Below are 18,328 nucleotides of genomic sequence, written 5' to 3'. Positions count from 1 at the left end.
AACCAGCCTATCATCTTTCAGGACAGTCAAACTGCATGGCTTTTTATTCTTAGGTGCAAAGGAATCACTATCAAGAATTGTACTTAGATCTCAGAAGACTTGATCCATATCACAGCAGTGTCAGTAATGCAGCCTAAGCCCACTTGCAGACATAGGCTGAATTCACACACAATATCAAACCATGGTTTGACGTTTCATGACCAAGCCTTGCGCTCATGTGCTTGCTTCTCCCTTTACACACACTGATTCCCTACCTGGCTTTGGATTCTGCAACAAGCCAAAGTTTGCCATTGCATTTGGTCTGCCTGCAAACCAGAATTAGAAACCACAGTTTAATCAAATTTCCAGTTCTGGTTTAGGCAAATTAGGACATTTTATTTTCCAATTTGATTTCTAAAATATAACGTCTGATTTCCAATTTAGCTTGCCATTAGATCAGAAGTAATAGTTTCTACAAACCACAATAGGCAAATTATGGTTTGTGGAAACCATTACTTCTGATCTAATGGCAAACTAGTTTGCTCCTAAATAGGAAATCAGGGAGGGTGTGAGGAGAAGAGGGAGGAGCACATGAGCCCAAAGTCTGTTGCTCTATCCTACACAGATCTTGTGTTCTTTGCAGGTGACCAGTACTCAGAATCAGAGCATCTGCCACCCTCCCCCAATACCCACATTCAGAATGTTGATCCCCATCCCAATTGTTGCCAGTCTAGACAGTCTACTTATTTTATTTACATATTTTAAGAAGATTTATGCACCACTTTTTTAACAAAGTCCATCACAGTCCCCATTACAGTTTTTAGAAAGCGCGTTAGATCTTGGCTTTTTACCCAGGCTTTTATAAGATTGTCTCTTTTGCTGCTTCTTTGTATTTTGTATAGTTATTTTCAGGGCTGTCCTTGGGGCATGGCAAGCAGGGCGATCGCCCTGGGCCCCGCCCTTTTAACCCCCATTAGAATTAACTGGAAGGGTCCCCCATGCTGACTGATTTGCCTCGGGCCCCACACCCTGCCAGGGCTCTCTATGGACAGCCCTGGTTATTTCATGCTTGTATTTTAAGTCCTTTTAGTCAGATCTATGTTTTTATATTCTAGCTTAATTTTTAATTGTGTACTTTTATTATTATTTTATTATTATTTATTCGATTTCTATACTGCCCTTCCAAAAATGACTCAGGGCGGTGTACACAGAGAAACAATAAATAAATAAGATGGATAGGAGTGTGCACAGACCAGTCCGGGGCCATGCAAAAGGCCTCCGGACTGGTCCGGAATTCAGCCAGTCCGGCAGTTCAGCCGGGGGGGGGGGAGTGTGGCTTTAAGGGCGGGTGGGTAGTACTTACCCACCCACCCACCCAGCCGCTCTTCCCCATCCGGCGCTGGACTTTTCTAAAACGTTTTTGGGGTGGCAGAGTTCCTCCCTGCCGCCCCTGCCCCCGTCGTTGTCTTCCAAGTTTACAAGCGGTAAATGTTAGTGCCGCGCACGCGCACGCCACTGCTACCGGCGCGTGCGCCAGCGGCAAGCACACGCCACGACGGGCACATGCGTGGCACCAGCTTTTACTGCTTGTAAACTTGGAAGACAACGACGGGGGCAGGGGCGGCAGGGAGAAACTCTGCCGCCCCCAAAACGTTTTAGAAACGTCCAGCACCGGAAGGTGAAGAGTGGCGGGAGGGGGGGGTAAGTACTACCCCCCCGTTCTTAAAGCCACACTCCCCCCAGTGTTGGACCATGCCTCCGTGGTTCCGTGCACACCCCTAAAGATGGATCCCTTTCCCCAAAGGGCTCACAATCTAAAAAGAAACATAGGATAGACACCAGCAACAGTCACTGGAGGTACTGTGCTGGGGGTGGATAGGGCCAATTACTCTTTTATAGTCTTGTTTTAATCTTTGTGTGAACCACCTTGGGAATGTTTTAATGAAAGGTGGTATATAAATTTCAAAATAATAAATAAATAAATAAATAAATAAATAAAAATAAAAAAGTGCACAATGCTATTTTTATAACAGGAGCAGGATCAATGTAGGTGGCACACCTGCCATTGTGCCCAAACAGCAATGTTAGCTCTGCGCTCCCACCCAAGGAGGCTTTTCTTCTCTCTTGAGGCATTTCCTACTGAGTTTCCAGGCTTGCTGCTCCAGTTTCTGTTGGGAACAACACCTGGAACAACCATTAGAAAAACTGAGCTGTGTTTTGTGCCATCCCCCTTGTTAGCCCAAATAACTTAGAATAACTTTGTGCAGAAAAGAATAGCATTCTACAGTCACCTGAAATGGCGCAGTGGGGAAATGGCTTGAATCCGTGCTGGTACTATATCGGGCAGCAGCAATATAGGAAGATGCTGAAAGGCATCAACTCATACTGTGCGGGAGGAGGCAATGGTAAGTAAACCCCTCCTGTATTCTACCAAAAAATCCCCACAGGGCTCTGTGGGCACCAGGAGTTGAAATTGACTTGACAGCACACTTTACTTTTAAGAGCCATTAGGCAATCCCTTTTTACCCTTCCCAACATTATGTTTGTATTTAGAATAATGAAACCCTTCCAAGGACTAAATGAGATGAAATGAAGCATTTCAGGAGTTGCATGGGTCACAAACAATAGCCCTACAATAGGATAAAACTTCCCTAAGCAGAAGCAAGAACATGGCTTTCCAAAACAAAAGCTTTTAAAGGTAGATTATGCAACTCTAGACCATTATGTCTGTTACACAGTAAACCTAGATGGAATCCATTCTTATGAAACCAACCAGATCGTTTACTCAAACAACTGAATTTATCTTGGCCAGCAAATTTATAGGACAAGAAACGACATCTGTGGTATACTTGCCTTACAGTAATATTCAGGCTACATTCACGCAATCACAAGGATCCTGGTTAAGAAGTTAATCTGGACTAATTAGCGCAGCAGAGTTGATTGTATGAACCCAGCATTTCAGGGTAATCGTGGCCAAATTGCTCCAGTTAACCAACATTTGAAGCAGAACAGATAACCAGGATTCTATCAAGAATTACCCTGAAATTCTGGGTTCACACAATTAACTCAGTGGAACATATTAATCCTAATTAACTTTTTAACTGGGATTCTTGTGATTGTGTGAATACAGCCTCAATTAGCATTGAAACAAATTATCCAGTATCTTATTTTTGTTTTATTTATGATAAAATATAGGTACACTGTTGAAATTTCTATTTAAGAGGCAGATAAAACCATTCACTTTTGTGATAATTTTGATTTACCTTACTTTTTATTTCATTTCTAAGTGTCTAGTCTCCTGTTTGGACAGCTGACACATAATAAACCCATTATGTTCACAGTACATTCAAGGCAAAAGTTTTAAGCTGGCACCCATTTCACTCACAGGAATGCAGAGTCAAACAATTCCCAGACGATATCTTTCAAGAACATTTCATTTAGGTCTAACCAGATGTCATAACCACTTATAACAAACTTAAATCGCAAAATGGAAAGAATACAGTTTTCCCCTCGATCTTAGTGTATATTTCCACCTAATTTGTGGGTTTCCATGAAAAACTACTGGGTATCATAGGAGATCCCCTACAACACGAAAAATGAATTCTAAGAAGTGTTATATTTCCCTTTTGCACTTTAAAATAATTAACAAGAACAACTGAGGGATGATGCACCCTTTAAGAAAGAGCTAAGAAATTCACAATATGCATGATGAGATTAAGTCTAAAAAAGGATTAATGAAGACAAGTAAGAATTCGTGAGACTTACCTACTCGGAAGTTGGTTGCTGTCAAGGTGTCAGCAGCATGCCCATTTTCACTAATCAGTGTCGTGGTGTTTCCTTTTTCACAGCTGTTCTGACAGGTGCCTTTTTTACAAGTCACTGTACAGATGCTGGGTGTAAAGACCACCTTGATGCGTCCCGTGTGATTACCCACTGGGAGCAGAGGCAAAGAGAAGAAGAAAAACAAACAGATCATTTGGGTAGCCATTGATTTCCTTCAAAAGATTTATTTTCTAAAAGTTTTTAAAAGCAAAAAAGTTCTAAATGGAGGAGGACAGCTTTCAGTGCTCACGGCTAGATATCCAGTGGTGTCTCTGAAACAGGAGTAGGAAGCTTAGCAAACAGGACTCCGGGATCCACTCCAAAACCACATTTAAAGTCAAGTCACTGGAGTGGGATTAGTAATCACAATGCTGCATTTTATTCACAGTCAAAGAGCAATACCAAGGGCATGACAGCTTAAATAGCCAACCCTGACAGGCATATGTAATGTAAAGCGACTGGCTGTTCACCTAGGAGTGAATCAACTCTTGCATCCTCCCCTCCCACATACTTTTCCTGTTTCTACTCTTATTAAGTCACTATTTGTAGCCCGACCCCTGGAAATGTTTTAGGCATGCCGCATGTCTGAAAACATCTGTCTCAAATCGCCTGGCACCCCAGTCTGAAGTGAACAAATCCTGTGACGCAGCTGCCGGGACCCTTTTTCTCCCCACCCCACCCCTGCCGCAATTCTTAGAACAGTTACACTGTGTGGATTTACATATTATCGGTTTTATTTTGCCATCAACTACTAGCACTTAAAACCAAAGTTCTAATTGTGAGATTGCCAATGGATAGCTGTAGGATGAAACAACGTTTCTGAGCAATCCCTGTCACTAACATGGAGTGGGGCTCAGGGCAAGCATGTGCCAGATATTTTCCTTGAGTGTTTCAGTCTAATTTGTTCTTGGAAAGATATACAGAACACCCAGTTTTCTGATCAGTATGTATACATGTGTGTGTGAACCAAGCTAAGGAAGCCCAGCCCAGTTTTGAGAACCACCGTGAGCCATGTTTGCAGGGCAGCAAACCCTGTAGGGAGAAAGGGCACAAGCGCACTCTCACCCCTAGCTAACTGATCATGTGTCAGTGCTGTACTGCTCTGCGCTGCACCTACACACAAGTAGCCTCCTGGCCTGTGTTGGGAAGTTCCCCATAATGCTCCACACACTCACGCCATGCATTACGAGAGTTCCAGGGGACTCCCAGCCCTCAAAGCTCCTGGCTGCTAGTAGCAGCTAGCGAACATCTGGGCAAGCGATCCGCTTGCCCAGTCAGGAGACAAGGATCATCTGGGGGGGCGGGGCGAGCCCTTTCTCCCTGATCATGAGAAGTATATCCAATTAAAAGGTTTCAGACAGATGTATGAAAGCATATATATTTGTCCTTCTTGTCAAAGTATGGATGCAGCTTCATTATTTATTAGCATTCATAATCAATCAATAATTTCTATATTTGCAAACACTGTCCAAGGCTGATTTCTTCACACACATTACATGTTTTACACATTCCCTCTTTGCTGATCTTGCCACTTCAGGATAAGAATCTCTGCTGATCTTGCTACAACAGTGCAAACAAGTAGAACACTGGTTGGTTGGTTTATCTAGTGTATCTTTTCCCTCTGGGAAACTATTATGGGCAGGGCTTAAGGAAATGGAGAATGCTTCATAACATCAAAAGAATATAATTTTATATTATTTTTGGCATTTACTAAGAGGGAATTAAAGTTGAAGAATTGTGCCAGCTGATTTTTCTTCAGGCAGTGGCATTCAAAAGAACATAAGAACAGCCTTGCTGGATCAGGTCCAAGGCCCATCTAGTCCAGCATCCTGTTTCACACAGTGGCCTACCAAATGCCACTGGAAGCCTACAGGCAGGGGTTGAGGACATGCCCTCTCTCTTGCTGTTACTCCCCTGCAACTGGTACACAGAGGCATTCTGCATTTGAGGCTGGAGGTGGCCCATAGTCCTCCAACTAGTAGCCATTGATAGACCTCTCCTCCATTAAGTTATCCAAACCCCTCTTAAAGCCTTCCAGACTGTTGGTTGTCACCACATCTTGTGGCAGAGAATTCTACAAGTTGATTGTGCGTTGTGTGGGAAAATACTTCCGTTTGCTGGTCCTAAATTTCCTGGCAATCAATTTCATGGGATGATGCCTGGTTCTAGTGTTATGTGAGAGAGAAAAGAATTTCTCTCTATACACTTTCTCCAGACCATGCATGATTTTATAGACCTATCATGTCTCCCCGCAGCCATCTTTTTTTCTAAACAAAATAGTCCCAGATGTTGTAGCCGTGCCTCATAAGAAAGGTGGTCTAGGTCCCTGATCATCTTGGTTGCCCTCTTCTATACCTTTTCCAGTTCTGGTGTAGTGGTTAGAGTGCTGGACTAGGACCGGGAAGATCTGAATTCAAATCCCCATTCAGCCATGAAACTTGCTAGGTGATTCTGGGCCAGTCACTCCTCTCTCAGTCTAACCTCCTTCACAGGGTTGTTATGAGGAGGAACTTAAGTATGTAGTACACCACTATGGGCTCCTTGGAGGAACAGCAGGATATAAAATGTAAAATAAAAAATAAAAATAAAAATTTAGATGTGGTGACCAGAATTGTATGCAGTACTCTAGGTGTGGCTGCACCATCATTTTATATAAGGGCATTATAATATTAGCAGTTTTATTTTCAATCCCCCTCCTAATGATCACTAGCATGGAACTGGCCTTTTTCACAGCTGCCGCACACTGAGTCGACACTTTCAACGAGCTATCCACCATGACCCCAAGAGCCCTCTCCTGGTCAGTCACCGACAGCTCAGATCCCATCAGCGTATACTTGAAGTTGGGGTTTTTCGTCCCAATGTGCATCACTTTACACTTGCCAAAATTGAACCACATTTACCATTTTGTCACCCACTCACCCAGTTTGGAGAGATCCTTTTGGAGCTCCTCACAATCTGTTTTGAATTTCACTACCTGAAAGAGTTTGGTATCATTTGCAAATCTGGCCACCTCGCTGATTACCCCAACTTCTAGATCATTTATAAATAAATTAAAAAGCACCAGTCCCAGTACCTGGGGGCCTGAGGGACCCGACTTCTTACTTCCCTCCATTGTGAAAACTCTCCATTTATACCTACTCTCTGTTTCCTGTCTTTCAACCAGTCAGCAATCCACACATGTACTTGTCCCCTTATCTCATGACAACTAAGTTTTCTCAGGAGTCTTTGATGAGGAACTTTGTCGAAAGCTTTTGGGAAGACCAGGTATACTAAGTCGACTGGATCACCTTGATCCACACGCATGTTGACACTCTCAAAGAACTCCAAAAGGTTGGTGAGGCAAGATTTACCTTTGCGGAAGCCATGCTGGTTTTCTCCCAGCAATTGTAAATTGCTTTACAATTTTATCCTTGAGGATGCTTTCCATCAATTTGCCTGGAACGGACGTTAAGCTAACTGGCCTGTAATTTCCCGGATCGCCCCTGGACCCCTTTTTGAAAATCAGTGTTACATTTGCTACTTTCCAGTCCTCTAGTACAGAGCCTGTTTGCAGGGATAAGTTATATATTTTAGCAAGGAGGTCAGCAATTTCACACTTGAGTTACTTGAGGACTCTTGCGTGGATGCCATCCAGCCCTAGCAATTTGCTAGTTTTCAGTTTTTCCACACACTTTAGAACATCATCTCTTGTCAATTCTATCTGACTCAGATATTTAGCCTCCATCCCCAAAAAGCCTGGTTTAGGAACAGGTATATGCTCAGTATTCTATGCCATGAGGACAGATACAAAGAACTCATTTAGCTTCTCTGCAACTTCCATATCCTCCTTCATAATCCCTTTCACTCCCTCATTATCCAACCACCTCCCTGGCAGGTTTCCTGCATCTGATGTATTTAAAGAAGTTTTTGTTATTCCCCTTGATGCTTTTAGCTAAATGTTCCTAAAACTCTCTTTTCACCTCTGTTATTGTCACCTTGCATTTATTTTGCCATAGATTGTGTTCCTTTCTGTTCTCCTCATTTGGGCAGGCCTTCCAATTTTGGAAAGAAGTTTTCTTCCCTTTTATGGCTTCCTTGACGTTACCTGTTAGCCATACTGGCATCCTCCTCAAGTTAGTGGTACCTTTCCTCCTTTGGGGTATACAATCTAACTAGGCTTCTAGTATTGTGGTTTTGAGTAAACTCCATGCGTTCTGGAGCCAAGTAACTCTCCTGATTTTCCCTTTCAATTTTCTTTTCACTATACTCCTCATTTTGGAGAAGTTTCCTCTTCTGAAATTCAAAGCCTCTGTGTTAGATTTCTTTGGTGATTCTCTCCACACATGTATGCTGAATTTGATCGCACTATGGTCACTGTTCCCTAAAGGGTCGATGACACTGACATCACGCAGTTGGTTCCAAGACCAACTGTTCTAGGGCACAGTCATTCAGCGTATCTAGAAATTTGACCTCTTTGTCATTACCTGACTGTGAATTTACCCAGTCTATGTGTGGGTAATTGAAGTCACCCATTATTACTGCCCTGCCTCTCATTGAAGCCTCCCTGATTTCCTCCTACAACTCCCAGTCACTGTCAGCGTTTTGATCCGAAGGGCGATAGCACATCCCCAGTAGCACATTTCCTTTCAGGCCTTGTATTGTCACCCACAGGGTTTCTGTGGGGGACTCAAGTCCACCTAGGTTTTCTACTTAGTTAGATTCTATCCCTTCTTTAACATACAGTGCTACTCCACCTCCAATGTGCCCCTCACAGTATGTTTCTATAGAGTTTATATCCAGGGATAACCGTGTCCCACTGGTTCTCACTCTTCCCCCATGTTTCTGTAATACCCACTATATCTATTTCTGTGTTAGCAACCAAGCAGTCCAGCTCACCCATCTTGGCTCAGAGGTTTCTGGCATTGGCATATAAGCACCTATATGCTGAATCTCTTCCCTGGTGTATGCTATCTTTCTTTGGACTCTTTGACCAGCTGGCACAGCCTTCTGTCTGCTCTTTATGTGGTTCTGCTCTGTCCCCTTCTGTTTTATCTGAATCCTTTACACCCTCGCACTTTAAAGGATGGCATTTGCTGAACCAGATACTGTCTCGCTCCTGTCGGTTATTCCCCAGGCATCATTTTAAAAGCTGCTCTGCAACCTTTTTGATTTTAAGCGCCAGCAGTCTGGTTCCATCTTGGTTCAAGTGCAATTTGTCCCTTTTGTACAGGCCTTGCTTGCCCCAAAATGTATCCCAGTGCCTAACAAATCTAAACCCCTCCTCCCAGCACCAACGTCTCATCCACACATTGAAACCCCTCAGCTCTGCCTGTCTCACTGTACCTGCGCATGGAACAGGTAGCATTTCTGAAAATGCTGCCTTGTGGGTCCTGGATTTCAATACGCTACTTATCAGCCTAAATTTGGCTTCCAAGACCTCCCGAATACTTTTCCCCACATCGCTGGTGCCGATGTGTAGCATGACAGCTGTCTCCTCCTCAGTACTGCCTAACAGCCTATCTAGACACTGTGTGATGTCCGCAACCTTCGCACCAGGCAGGCAAGTCACCGTGCAGTCAACATGCGGGTCATAAACCCATCTCTCTATACCTCTAATGATCGAATCACCCACTAAAAGGAGGCCCCCACCCGCCATGTTTGCCCACCATCTGCAAAGCAAATGCTCCCAAATTTACCCTAAAGAAGCTTTTAACTCTGTTAAAGAAAGCTTCTCTAAGCCAACATTAAAATGTGTTAACTTATCCCTCCTCTAAATATAACTAAATAATATGAGCACATGGCTTGCCTGGGGCAACTTATCTTGCCCACTTTGTTTACTACTTAAGACTTCATGGGTCCCTCTGAAAAATACTTTCTCCACTTCCAGTTTATGTTGCCACAGCTGCCACATGAATTTGTCTTAATCCAAGAGATGAACCGTTTACCTAGTCGTGATCACTCATGCCAACATGCTGTTCTATTTCCCGATCCAGGAAAGACACAGGGAGATATAGGGCAGTTCAAGTCTGTCCTGGCAGCTGTCCAGGGCTCATTAATGAAACATTATAGTTTTAGAAGTCTGCTCTGAACAATACTTACAGCAGGTAGGCACAACCAAGATATATAATTTTTTTAAAATAGTGGCTGACACTTCCAGACTATTGTTACACATCACTAGTGAACTTAAAAAATTTGCAGAGCTGCACAAAGTTATAGTGCTCGGCTCTAATGTTGCACAACTCTAGGACACATGTGCAACATGTTGCATAATTCTTTGGGTCATGCAACATGTTGCACAATGTGTTGTGCAATGTGTTATGCAACCTATTGTGCAAGGCATATCTTCCTTGTGCAACAATATCTTCTGCTACCACAAGAATTCATCTGAACCTGTCACACTACTGGTCTCTCTACGGCTGTCTAACCTTTCCCTCTCGCCTCCCGCAAGCAGGGCTCAGAGTTTTTGAGGGGAGGGGGTTTGGTTCACCCAAGCCCTCCTCCTCCGGGCTCCTTGGGGTCACTTTGGCAGTCTCTCTCTGGAAGCCTCCACCACTCACCCTCCAACTGCCTCTCATCACTGGCTGAGCCTGCCTTAAATCCTTCCTGACAACTGATGCATCCCACGCCACTGTTAATTGGACCTCCACCCTGCCATATCAGGCTGCTCTCACCTGTATCCCCCTCAGCTGTGGCTCTGTCTGCTGCTGCTGCCTCCTCCCTCACTCGCCCCTCCCTTCCCCCCAGCCCCTCTAGCCCGGCTCCTCGATCTCAAAGCATCTTGGCTGGCCGCTCATTGGGATGCCCTGCCTAGCTGCCCGCCCTGCCTTAGGCCTCTCTGGCCTTGGCTGCTGAATGAACATCGGAGCCGTTAAGGCCGGCAGGGGCCCCTGCCAGATAGAACCAAAGGTTCCTCTCTTTGTGAAACATTACTGTGGTACATCCTTGCACTAACTTAACAGCAAAACACTAGCACAACACTAGATTCAGGCCACTGTATTTTATTCATCATTCCACCTTCACAGTTCATAGCTTGTTTAAAAGCCAAGTTTTGACTTTTCGAATAGCAAACTACATTTTCTAGGAACTTGTTCTAAACTTTCCTGACAAACAGACACAAAATTGCTGATAAATTTCTAAGCAGCAAGATTTCAAAAATCTAGGTCACCTTAAAAAAACAAACACATTTTACAATTTTAGCAGAAAATATCTTGATAGAAGAAATCTCTTCCTTTAGCCCCCCATAACAATTTATATCCTTTCTTTTAACATGGTTTTGCAACAATTTCTCATTTAGGAAGTGATCTAATTAAAACAACATGCTTAGCTGAGTAACCACTAGAAGGCTAGTTCGCCTGGAAAATCTACTGTACTAAGGAACTCAACGGTAATTCAGCAGTGCCACAGCATGGCTTAAGTTGAGCTCTGCCAGTACTGATAAGCAGTATTTTAACTTTTGGTTTTTGAATCATGATGCAGTCAAGAAAGCCAGCTCTTTGCCAACAGTTTGATAAAATGGTAAAGGAAAAATTGTGATTGCTGGTAAATATGCTCAAGAATTCAGCAAGGTATTTAGGAGCCAAAGGACACATCACATGGCACGTTCTTTGGAGGCTGGGTGTACTTATGTAGTACATGTGTCTTATACAGAACTTATGTAGTACATGGTGCCAGTGCTTTCTCATCTGTGCCAGTGCTTTCTCATCTGTACAGTCGAAGAAAATAGGAAGAACAGCAAACCTCATCATGCCCTTTTTTTGGTTAGACTTTATGAACTTCTGATCTGGTGACAAAATGGCGATTTGGAAATAGGAGAAGGTCCCACATAAATGTGCCCTTATACATAGCCACAACTAAAAATGATCTGAACCCTGAAAATAAAGTCTGGCCAAATATGCCATACACAAACCATTAAAACTATCTGCAAAACTCTGGGTTAATGAAGTATGTCCTACCTTCCCTATAATTATGAAAATGAACAGCTCCTCAGTTTCCAAAGTCTGGATATTATGAACCCTCACAATCATGCGTATGACTGAAATACCTGCAGAGTCTGGAAAAGATATCATATACAAAAGGAAGCACTGTGCATGATCTCTGCCAGGTGAATCTTAAATAGTTTTCCATATCCTTCTTTCCTCTTCTAGTGGTTATGGCTTGGAACTAGTCTATATGGAAAACTCCACTTCTTCTGGCTAGCATTCTGGGGGAGGGGGGGAATTGCTCTCCAGCCAAGTTTTTGCTACTGTATTTTTGGATATAATTGACCTTTGAAAAAAAGTTTAAAAAAAAAATACAAAGGCTAATACAAAGCATAATTGTGTATTTTTCTTTTCTAACTAACTTCATGTGTGGTATCTTGAAGCCTATTGATTTTTAATTGTTCAAATATTTGTCAAGGTAAAATCCATTTTGGTCATATGGATTTTGATGTCATTTTTGACAAAAAATGTCAAACTCCTCAAACCTGGGTAATGTTATATATAGCATTGTGTATCGTTTTAATTAAAACTAGCTGGGCCAGGCACAGAGCATCTGCGACTCTAGTACTCCCGCCTGCCGCTGTCGTTTTCTTTCCCTGCCTGCCCACCACCATTTTCTTCCCCGCTTGCCCACTTGCCGCTGCCGTTTTCTTCCCTTGCCCGCACGCCACTGCTTTCTCCCCCGCCACCATTTTGTTTCCCGCCACACCCACAAGCCTGTCCACTGGCACCGCTGCTTTATTCTCCCCCTGCCAGCAGCTTGCTTGCAAACTCTCGTGAGAACTGCCACACATGGGAAAAATCAATAATAAACAAGATGCTTTCCCATCCCAAAAGGGCTCACAATCTAAAAAGAAACATAAGGTGGATACCAGCAACAACAACTTGAGGGATACTGTGCTGGGTTTGGGTAGGGACTAACCAAGAGGGTAGGGGGCTGTATGGGTCCATTTTGGATCAGCTTGAACTCTAGGGCTGATCTGAAATGGATCTAGGAAACAGACTCATGTAACCCCTGCGCTGGTTATATCCAGATTGCCCTGGTTACATCCAGGTTGCATGAGTGCAAGACTGATGCACTAACTTTGGAGCTTGCATTCCATACTACTGTTGCACTAAAGTAAACGTGTTAGTGCAACAAGTTCTACCACCTGTGGCATACCTCATATGTTTTGCAGGGAACTTTTGCACAAAAGCCCAATTTTGACTTCATGCAGCTATGCGATCTTTTTGCATTAGCACAACTTTGTTCACTGTGCAAGCGCTATGTTAGGATGGATTTCAGCCATAATTATTAATAATAATTCATAAAGCCCTGCTTTGTACATTTTCTTTCATTTATGTATTTATTTATTATTGTATTTCTATACCATCTGATATAGAAATCTGCAGGTGGTGTACAAGTTAAAACAAAATAAACACAAATAAACATTTAAAATTCATAGAGCATATAAAAATCTCAATGCATACACACACACACACACACACATTAAAATTTAGATTTCAATTAAAAGCCTGGGAAAACAGGTACATCTTCAGGATCCTCCTAAAAGCAAACAGAGAAAGAGATGCTCTTATTTCAGCAAAGGGTGCATTCCAAAGCCCTGGGGCAGCCTCAGAGAAGACCTGGTCCTGAGTTGCCACCAAACAAGTCGGTGGCAACTGTAACTGACCTCTCCAGATGACCTTAATAGGTGACAGGATTCATGACAGAGAAGATGCCCTCTTAAGAACCATGGACACAAGCTTTTGAGGGCTTTATAGGTAATAACCAGCACTTTGCATTTCATTCAGAAACATATCGGCAGCCAGTGCAGTTCTTTCCAAATTGGTGCTATACGGTCCCTTCGGATAAACCCAGAGACCAATCTGGCTGCCATATTCTGTACCAATTATAGTTTCCAAACTACATACAAAGGCAGCCCAATGTAGAGTGCATTACAGTAGTCAAGCCTAGAGGTTACCAGCATATGTACCACTATTTTAAGGCCATTTGTCTCCAGAAATGGACATATCTGGCATATCAGCTGAAGCTGATAAAAAGCACTCCTGACCACTGCCTCAACCTGAGAAATCAGGGAGAGTTTGGGATCCAGGAGCACTCCCAGACTATTTACCTGATCTTTTAGGGGGAGTGTAACCCCATCCAGAACAGACAGATCTAAACCTTCTCTCAGGTCCTGACCCTCTACAGACAGTACCTCTGTCTTATTTGGATTCAACTTCATGACTGAAACACCCTAATCTTGCAGACAGGAAATGGAGGCTGTGACATAGTGACCTGGCTAAGATCATACAGTAAATCCACAAACTGGAAGGGATTTCAACCACAGGTAGTTAGTATCTATTACAGTGTGTGTTTGTGTATCTATGCTTAGCACGGGCAATACACACATTTTTGTTTAAAAAGAAGAAGTCAGATTGTTCCCACCCTGGTGATTCAATGATTTAATAGCCATATCTGAAATTAAATGTGATCTAGTACAAGGCTAACTGAGACAAACTGAATCATGGTCTGTTATACTGTAATAGAAAGAGCAAGTGGAAGAATGGGGCATTTGGCAGGGCTTGTGACCAGATGGTCATGACAGCTGTTTTGACCATACCTAGAGAGGGTTATATAAGGTGAAGGAATTCTATACGCTAGCTTCATAGATCTTTTTACTTCTCATTCTAATCCTGTAGGAGGCCATTCCAGGCAGATATTAAACATATTTCCCCCCTGTGTTTATAAACATAAACTTTTTTTATTTTACATGTTTTATTAACTGCTTGCTCTTTACAAATCTTTTTAGAATTTATATAGATGCCATCTAAGTTACTGTATGCTGCAAGATTTCTAACTATGAAGGCGTTCAGCAGCCCAAGTGGGTCTCATTCTATTTGGAGTGTGACCCTGCTGCTGCCACTGCAGTCTTGGGACATTTTGCTTATGAAGTCACTGGAAGGCTGTTGTCCTAAGGAAGACTGCACTGTTCTAGCTTCTGGATGAAACTGGGGGGAAAACAGGCAAAGAAACATAGTGTAGGGCACGGAAAACAGACACGAAATGCGGTTTTCAAGCTGCTGATATTCAAGACAAATATTTCAGAAGTTATCGAGAAGGAGAGGTGGTCTTGCAGTAGTGAGCATGAACTGTTCCTTTTGCTAAGTAGAGTGCCCTTGTTTGCATTTGGATGGGTGACTACATCTGTGCACTGTCTGCTGTAAGATATTCCCCTTAAGAGATGGGGCCATATTTCAGTGATAGAGTATCTGTTTGCATGCAGAAGGTCTCAGGTTCACTCCCTGGCATTTCCAGGTAGGACTGGGAAAGGCACCTGCCTGAAAGCTTGAAAAAGCTGCTGCCGGTGAGCGTAGAAAATACTGGACTAGATGGACTAATGATCTGACTGTATAAGGCAACTCCCTATGAATTACTAGGATTTACTGTGAGTTACTAGGATAATACCTCAGTGGTAGTCTCACAAGTAATTCCACCTGAAGCTTTAGTCTGTTTACCTAAGTGCCAATGACTATGAGACGATTCCACGCACATGCAAAACCAGGCGAAGGGAGCCCAGCCCAGTTTTGCACGCACGTGTGTACTGCTGGGAGTGGGCCGATCCCAGTAGCACCATAGCAGCAAACCCGTCTATGAAGCCTCCCCTTAAAATGAGGTTAAGGGAGCAAGCACTCCCTTAACATCGTTTTCCGGATCGTATGTCAGGGAGGGGGGCAGTGTTCTCTCTAACAGGGATTCCCAGATGTTGTTGACTATAAAAAGATCTGGGAATCCCGCTTAGAGAGGACATTGGAGGGGGATCCCCATAAGGCACTGTACACTCGTGTGGTGCATTTTTGGTTTTCTAGGAACAGGGCAACACATCCTGGCACGCTGACTCTCAGAGCTGCTGGCAGCAGCTGGTGCTCGTCTGGGCGGGCGATCCACCCACCCAGGAAACACAGAATGATCATTTGCAGGGAGCTACACACTTTAGGCTCCCTCCCTGCAAACCCTGTAGCCCTTTCGTACTGCTCATGAGAAAGGGCTCTATGAATGGTTCTACAAGACACTGCTTGGTTTAAAAAGATAATACAAGAATCCTACTTTACCACAACATCCCTCCCCTGGTTGCTGTTGGTGTCTACATCACGTTTCTTTTTAGGTTGTGAACCTTTTTGGGACAGGGAAACCTCATTTCTTTTTTTATATTAAACTCTTTGAGAACCTTTTGTTGAAAAGCAGGTATCTAAATAGCAGCAATAGCAGCAAAGCGATTATTAATAAATTCTATTTGGGGAAAATAATTGTGTATAACAAACATAGGTACTTCACTTATGGTTTCAGACTTGGAAGTTCTGTAATGTGGCTGTTCTTACAACATAAAACTACAATCTGGGAAGAAGTCTCAAGAAAGAGAGAGAAAATATTTCTGCAAGGTGCAACAGAGTGGGGGGAAACCCAGCAACCATGGCAAGTCTCAGGAAATTTTTAAAAAGAAAAGAAATACCGTACTAAACACTATTTGGTTATCTGTTAGAACTGTTAAACTGCTGACAAAACACACCCAGGAGGAAATCACTTATTTCCGAAAGTAGGTCTGTCTCAGTTATTTTACCATCCCATCTGGATTAACTCATCCCAGCAGTGTTTTTAGACTACCAAAAGGATAGCTGATATTGCATAAATGATACCATAAAATATAACCTTTTTTGTTTAATAATAACCTTTTTCACCCATCCAATCATACAGGGAAGTTATTTCACAGCATTTCTAAGTAATGGAGATTTTTTTTTAAAGAAACCAACTTCCTTCCTCAAGGGACTTCTCAGTTAAAGCCATATATAATCCCCTAACACATTAATTCTTTTATTGATTTGTTTTATAGGTTTAAAAATATTTACATCTCAGCCTCTGTGTACATCTCCACAATACACAGCCTCACACATTCATGATTCAGTCCTTTTTCACTATATGAAAAATACAGCAAAGCAGGCAACTCTTCTTGCAAGCTGATGACTCCCATTTCACAAATGGCATGATCCAAGTCAGTTCCACAATCACTCCATTTGTGGCGTGAATAAGCAGGGACCACCAGTAGAAGACTAACAAAGGACTTTGATGCATGTAAACTTCTATAACCAGTCATGTAGATTTGCTGGTTTAATGCTATGTGAATGAGCCTCAGATAGCCTCAGCTATTCCCCCATTCACCACACATTGCTCTTTCATGTCACCACCCCAGCACTGCAGGGAATGCGCGACTCTTCCCCCCCCCCGGATGGTGTCATCCCCCCGCACACACACGTTCCCACTCCCAACACACATGTTCCCACTCCCCTCATCTAGCTTCCCCTGCGCCTTATTCTGCCCAGCAGCATGCTCACCCCACCACAGCTCCTCCTCTCGCATTTCCAAAAGGTGAAGGGGAAGGCCAAGAAATGTCAGGATGTGTGGAAGAAAGGAGAGTGGTGGGCTAGTGTGTCTCCACCAGAGAAGTCATGGGCTGGCAGAGGGGACCATAGAGCACCTCTTTGCCAAACCACTACATGAGGCAGCTGCTTAAGGACTGTTGGATTTCATCCACATAGTGACATTTTGTGCAGTGCATTAAGTTCATCACTATTAGGAACAAAGAAGGGTTGGATAATATTAATTGATAGAAAAAAAAGCATAAGCTAACATTCTCAGCAAGGGGATTAGAACAATAGCATACAAAAGGTAGCTAATGTGTGTCAAGATCCAACAGGACTGTTTAAGGATGAGGGGGGTAGGGAGGAATAACTAAACCAACTGCAGACTCATAACGGAACGATTTGTACCTTGGTGGGTGCCATGTGCCTTCTTGATTCACTATCCAGTTAAAATATTTGGCTCAGTAGTCTAGTCAGGTTGTGAGGAAATACTTGAATTCCACAGTGCTAAGAATGTGATGTGCCCCATCCTCCCACGCTAAGTGGTACATCATTCAACTATGGTTTATAAACTCAGCTTCTCCACATGTGTGCAAGTACTGAGGTGGTGGTTTCAAGGAAATCTTTCCATTGTATCGTATTAAATGTCTCAGAGTCCTTTTTAGTCTGAGTCAAAGGAACAAGTGAATATAATTAGTTGTTCACCTATTTACATGGGTATGAGTAAATCTCAAGCACAAACTGAGAATCTTGTGAAGACAGTTGTTTGTTTTAATGAATCATATTTCGTCTAACATTTCATTACCATCAAGATCCTTCCTGTATAATCCCCTCACCTGGAGCACCCATTTTTGTACTGTGGCCATTTTATATACTTAAAACAATGCAAAACCTGCCTGATAATTAGCAACAAATAATACAGTTATTGTTTCTTGGCAACCGGCTTTAGGGCAATTGCCGAAAAAGAGAATCCTAACTAAAGAAAGCAAAGAATGAGGTAATTTGAGGTAAATTATTCTAAGTACTGAATTCTGCCTCGACCTGTCTAGCCTGCAGGGTTTTTTGTTTTTTTAAGAGTAACTCCTCACCTGCAATTTTCCAAAACACTTTTTTAAAGCAAAGAAACCCAGCAACTCCCAAATACTTAGAATTCATGCTCATTTAGAACCAAG

At 42.9% G+C, this 18,328-nt stretch overlaps 1 protein-coding gene across 7 annotated transcripts in view; it reads right to left on the bottom strand.

Annotated features, from left to right (window-relative positions):
* The window catches only part of LTBP1 (latent transforming growth factor beta binding protein 1), a 348,387-nt gene that overhangs the window by 244,071 nt on the left and 85,988 nt on the right, over positions 1-18,328 (bottom strand). For 6 of the 7 annotated variants that reach the window (XM_053303824.1, XM_053303841.1, XM_053303830.1 and 3 more), the window contains exon 5: positions 3,745-3,912. In XM_053303824.1, the coding sequence (XP_053159799.1) occupies positions 3,745-3,912 (168 nt within the window). Of the gene's footprint in view, positions 1-3,744; positions 4,294-18,328 lie in introns of those variants that run through there. The other variant, XM_053303877.1, reaches the window with a different exon arrangement.

Source organism: Hemicordylus capensis, chromosome 1 (genome assembly GCF_027244095.1).
Source record: "Hemicordylus capensis ecotype Gifberg chromosome 1, rHemCap1.1.pri, whole genome shotgun sequence".
NCBI lineage: Eukaryota > Metazoa > Chordata > Lepidosauria > Squamata > Cordylidae > Hemicordylus > Hemicordylus capensis.
This window is presented reverse-complemented; position numbering and strand designations above follow the sequence as displayed.